General features: G+C 60.1%; 1 protein-coding gene across 2 annotated transcripts; it reads left to right on the forward strand.

Moving 5' to 3' along the window:
- Window positions 1-2,082: 2,082 nt before the first annotated feature.
- LRRC73 (leucine rich repeat containing 73) lies at window positions 2,083-4,853 on the forward strand (the record flags this gene model as incomplete). Of its 2 annotated transcripts, XM_082663960.1 has the most annotated exons (6): window positions 2,083-2,354; window positions 2,976-3,136; window positions 3,483-3,605; window positions 3,987-4,087; window positions 4,228-4,450; window positions 4,595-4,853. In XM_082663960.1, the coding sequence occupies 6 exons, from the start codon at window positions 2,083-2,085 to the stop codon at window positions 4,663-4,665; spliced, it is 951 nt and encodes a 316-aa protein (XP_082520086.1). In that variant the 3' UTR covers window positions 4,666-4,853. The 2 variants fall into 2 exon arrangements, with proteins under 2 accessions (XP_082520086.1, XP_082520087.1); XM_082663961.1 differs by lacking the exon at window positions 3,483-3,605.
- Window positions 4,854-5,386: the final 533 nt, after the last annotated feature.

A 5,386-nucleotide genomic window follows, 5' to 3' on the forward strand; every position in this document is an offset into this window, starting at 1 on the left:
TACCCGTTCCAGTGGTCCTCCCTGCCACCCTACTTCCTGTACACTTTCCTGTTCTGTCAGTGGTGGTAATGTCACATGCTCACTTCATTATACCCCTATCCAAGCAGAATGAAAGTGGGACAGCCCAGACTGCATTGAAAGACTGAATATGGAACCTGCCCCCAGGGCAGGGAGCACAAGATCCATGCAGCATCAGGGAGGCCTCAAACTCAAGAACCATAATAAGTCTGATGGAACAGTGCACCCGGCTTAGGTCTGGGCTCAGCCTCACTCTTGGGATGCCTGTGGAGCAGTGACAACTGGACAAAAACTTCCAGACTCAACACCATGTCATTACAAGGCCCTTATGCACCTGGGCCATTGTGTAGGGATACTTTTTCTGTGGAGGTGCACATTTGAAGCCAAAGTTGGCTTTGCCCTGGTTATACTGGGGCCAGGGGAACAAAGCTTTCTTCAGGAGTTCCCTCAGTCCTTTCTCTTCAAGAGTGCTATTTACTCTTAAAAGCGATAACCACCCCAAGCACAGCACCATCCTCTCCCACTACCCATTTAATCTGTTCCACTTAAGTCAGGTGGTTAATGGAGGGAACAGAATCTTTGACCTCCCTTCACTATGTTTATATTATTCATTTTTTTTAAATTCATTACCCTAGTAAATCTGGGTTAGCGTTTTTCCCTTCTAATAAAGGGACTAAGAAAGATGTGCCCTTCATTCACGCTATGTGATCCTATGTGATGTGAGGCCCCTACACTATCACCAGTGGACAACGTTCTAAGGGCACTGCCTGTATTGTGCAGTGTGCCCTTACTGAAAGCTCCGGCCCACTTTTCACGGCCCCACAGCCACTGCAGCCTGCTCTCCTGGTGCCACCCCCCTTCATTTTGGCTACTCCAGTCCCACGGATACTGAGGACGTCAGAGCATCAGCAGTGCCCTAATCACCTGGGAAAGGAACGGCACCAGCGCGTTGCATCTACCTGCGGCTCACCTGCTTCAAGGACCCTTTGGGGTTCCACTGGGCCTGGCAGCTGAGGCCGCCTCCACGGGGCAGGGGTTCCCGCCGCCGCCACTGCGAGGCAGCCATCTTGGCGAGGGGCACGCGAGGAATTCCTCGCGCCTGGAATGCCCGCGCACGCGGCGCCTCTTGTCGCGGGGGCGGGGCGAGGCGCGAATTAAAGGGCCCTTGGGACTTCCAAACTGGACGGGGGTGGGGGGGTGGCGGGCGTCCCTGGGATCCAGGCGAAGGCACCGAGGGGTCTGGCCCTTAGGAACGGGGAACGACGAGAAAATGAGCAAAAGAACCGTGTAACTGTCTCAAATGCCGTCTCCACCTGATGTGTCTCTATTCTCCCCTCCCTACCCCCTGCCCGTCCCAGGCTTCCACCTGGCCACCTGTTGTCTGGCCCTACACCCAGGGGAAGAGCGCCCCCACTGCTCCTGAACATCGGGTGTGCGCAAACCTCGTGTGCCCGCGTGGTCTAGGCCGGGCAGGAGGCGGGGCGAGCGGCGATGACGATACCGTTGCCATGGGAACCCGCCGCCCGCTCCTGCGCAGCAGCCTGAGCCCGAGCTGCCGCCCGCCACCCGCTGCCCGCCTGCCGGCCCGCCCGCCTGCCCGCCTCGGGCTGTCCCTGCGGGGCGGTAGGGGGAGTGGGTCTGGAGGAAGGGAGGGAACAGATGCGGCCTCCGAGCGGAGACCGGTTCCGCGCGTCCTAAGCCGAGGCCCCTGAGCCGGCGCCGTAACCGCGAGGGACGAAGACCAGCGCGGAGCAGCGCCCGCCCGGCCCCGGAACGCGCGCCCCGGCTCGCCGCCCAGACACGGACGGCACGGTCCGCCCCGGCCCGGGTGCCGCGCGGTCTCAGCCCGGCCGGCGACCTCGGCGCCTCCGCAATCCCGGCCGGCTCCCGCGCGGGCCCCGGCGCTCCTCTCCGCCGCCGCCGCCGCTGCCTGTGCCTCTGCCTCCCCCTCTACTCCGCTGCGTCGGCGACCCCACCCCGGACCCCGGACCCGACCCCGCCCGCGGCCCCGCCAAACTCGGCCGCGGCCCGGGCCCTGGCCCCGGAGGCCCAGCCGTGGGTACGATGTTGCCCAGCTCCATCCAGATATCGGGGGAGCCGCTGTCAGGCGCCGAAGTGCGGGACATCTGCCGCGGCCTGCGCGACAACGCCGTGCGCCTGCTCTCACTGCGCGGCTGCCGTCTTTGCGACCGCGACTTCGGCCGCATCTGCCGGGCCCTGGCCGGGGCCACGTCCCTGGCGCAGCTCAACCTTAACCTGGGCGTCGTGTCTAGCCCCAGCCGCATCAAGCAGCTGGCGGAGGCGCTGCGGACCAACCGCTCCATCCAGTCCCTCTTGTGAGTGCGCTCCCTCTAAAAGGGGTCCCGGGCACCGCACCCCTCCTCGCACTCCCCCTGCCATCTCCTGTTCCTCCGCACACCTTCTGGTACCTGTGCTTGCACCAGCCTACCTTCTCACCCCTATTCACGCACCTCATTCCTCTGCCCATGCCTCCACAACACCCTCCAAGCCCCTGCCTCACCTCCAGACTTTGAACACCAGACCCACCCCAAATGATATAGGATACCCACCCCTTCCTGGCAGGACCCGTGTACCTCCCAACCTAATCACCCGCATTGACTTCTCCGGGGTAGCTTGCTCAGTACCCAAAAAGGAATACTCCCCTGAGGACTAGATCCCTGCCCCTATGTTCTGTCCAGAACACCACCCACACACCCTTTCTCTGTGTTCTCATCTGGATCCCAGTCCCTGCCCCAGAAAAGAAACCGAATTTTCCCCTTCTAACTGCATTTTTAAGAGTCTAGAATTTTCTTTTTTCCTTCCCAAGGCCTCTCCCAAGTGCTGTGACTGAATGTCCCCCTCAGCTCTACAGCTCACCATAAGGGAGGGCGCCCCTTCCCCCTTACAGTAAGGACTGATGATTGCAGTAACCTCTGCTCTCTGGTCTCACCCCCCAGCCTGCATGGGAGCCCTCTGACAGATGCGGGGCTGGCCTTGCTGAATCCAGCTCTGGCCCTCCACCCTGCCCTCGTGGCTCTGGACCTGGGGGACTGCATGCTGGGTGATGAAGCCATCAACCTCATCTGTGGCCTTCTCCCCCCTGATGGGGCCAAGTCTGGTGAGCAGGGCCCTGCTGAGGGCATGGGCTAGTGTGGCCTTCATGAAAAGCTCAGTGCAGAGGGCAGGGGGCATGGCCTAGAGATGAGGGCTCTGACTGTGTGGGTGAGAATGTTTTTCGAATCCTCTTAGGAGGGAGAAGGATTGGGAGCTGAGCAGGATGGAGGCTCAGGAATCCAGGCTGCAGCGGGCAGGAAAGGCATGGGTCGCTAATGTCTCTGGAGCTCTGTGGAGGAGGTGGGGTAGCTCTCAGTCACTAGGGATACCCCAGAGATCCCCAGGTGGGGAATGGGCTTGAGAAAGGCCTGACCCTCTCCATCCTGGCTTCTCGCTATGATGCTGCCCAGGCTTGAAGGAGCTGACGCTGAGCGCCAACCCTGGCATCACCCCTAAGGGCTGGAGCCGCCTCGCCATTGCCGTGGCCCACAGCTCCCAGGTCCGCGTCCTCAATCTGGACTACAACCCTCTGGGTGAGGCTCAAGAAAGCCCCCTTTGATTCTCACCACCCCTCACCCCTGTCCAAGAACCTGGGACCATCAGTTGCCATGGTAACCAGCACACTGGCGGAGGAAAGAAGGGAGGTTCTGGGTGGAAGTAGAGGAGCCGCCTGTGTTGAGGACCAGATGACCAACAGGTAGATCAGAGCATCCATCACCACCCCTGGGCCTGGCTTGCTTCATCCATTCACTCATCAGTCACAATGCTCCCCTCCTGGCCACCTACCAGTTGCCAGCGTTTCCTGGCCTGGGGGTGGATTCTGAGGTTGTCAGGGCAATGGGGAGGCTGTGGGGAGAAAGGGTTAGCAGGCCTGTGAATGCCGGTGAGTGTGTGCACGTGTACTATCTCCCCAGGTGACCATGTGGCAGCGATGCTGGCTGTAGCTGTGGCCTCCAGCCGCACCTTAGAGGTCCTAGACTTGGAGGGTACAGGGCTCACCAACCAGTCAGCTCAGGTGAGAAGTCTTCATGTTTGGGGATGGGCCAGGGGTTGAGGTTAGCCAGTGTGTCTGTGGACATACTGAAGGGGTGGCAGGTTGGAGTCCGGAGCTGCCTTAACTGTGTTCATCATTTTCCGTACTCTTCCCCACCGCAGACCCTGCTGGACATGGTGGAAAATTACCCCACAGCTTTGCGGAGTCTGGTGTTGGCTGAGAACAGCATTAGCCCGGAGCTGCAGCAGCAGATCTGTGACCTCCTCTCTGAGGGGGAGGAGGAGGAGGAGGTGGCAGGAGGGGCTGGCGACACCCAGGAACGAGAGAGAGGGCGGGAGCCTGCTGCCCACCAGAGGGGCAGTAGCTCCTGGATATGCCCCAGTGGTAAGAGCCGCAAGGGTTGATCAGAGTCAGGTCTGAAAGAGGCTTGGGACCAGGGAGAGTGGGTGTGAGAAACAGGCCACTTCTATTTGTGGTCCCCAGCGGAGGAATGCCTGGTGGTCTGAACACCTCTCTGCCCTTCCACAGATCCCAGCTCTCAGATGGTGCTAATGACGTCAGGACTAGGGGACAGTCTGTTGGCTGAGACGGAGATGTGACTCTCCATTCAGGCTTCTGCGCGTCATTACATTTGCATCTCCAGCACTTTGCCCCAGATGTCAGGGTCAGGCCCTGGGGCTTAGGAGGGTGGGGGGTTGGTGTGCCTGGGGCTCTGGCAGCTCCTGGCAGCATGGTGGGAGGCTCTGGAAGCTGTGACTAAACAAAATCGTTGGGGGCACTGGAACCCAAGGCAATGCTGGACTTGTTGGCAGCTTTGGCTGCAGCCCGCTGGCTCGGAAGAGATTTTATGAACTCGACAACCTGACGTGTGGCTCTGGTCACTGGGGGCTGGCAGCGAGGGAGGAATTGGAATTACCACTAGACATCACTAGGGGGCAGTGCCACCCCACGGCCCAAGCTCCAGGCAGCGTCCACTGGCCCCAAATGTCTCAAACAGGTCTGGCTCAGGTCTCTGACTTACAGGACCTGGGGTTCTGGGGTGACACCTTACACAGGCCCTGTAAGGATCGTAACTGAGGTAAAGAGCCCCCCCGAGCTGGGCTGGACCCTACCTCAAGGAGAGACTCAGGGGCCCTGCCAGGGTTACTTGAGGTACACCCTCTCCCTCCACCTGATGCTCTGTGCCCAGGGAAGCCCCAGGCAGAACAGTGGTAGGGGTCAGTCAGCAGCAAAAAGACTAGGACGTGATTAGGACTGGGAATACTCAAGAATGGGGAGAATAAGGGCAGAAGGAAGGTCATTAATAGACAAATTAGGCCA

This window comes from Grampus griseus (genome assembly GCF_964374135.1).
Source record: "Grampus griseus genome assembly, chromosome: 10".
Taxonomy (NCBI): Eukaryota; Metazoa; Chordata; class Mammalia; order Artiodactyla; family Delphinidae; genus Grampus; species Grampus griseus.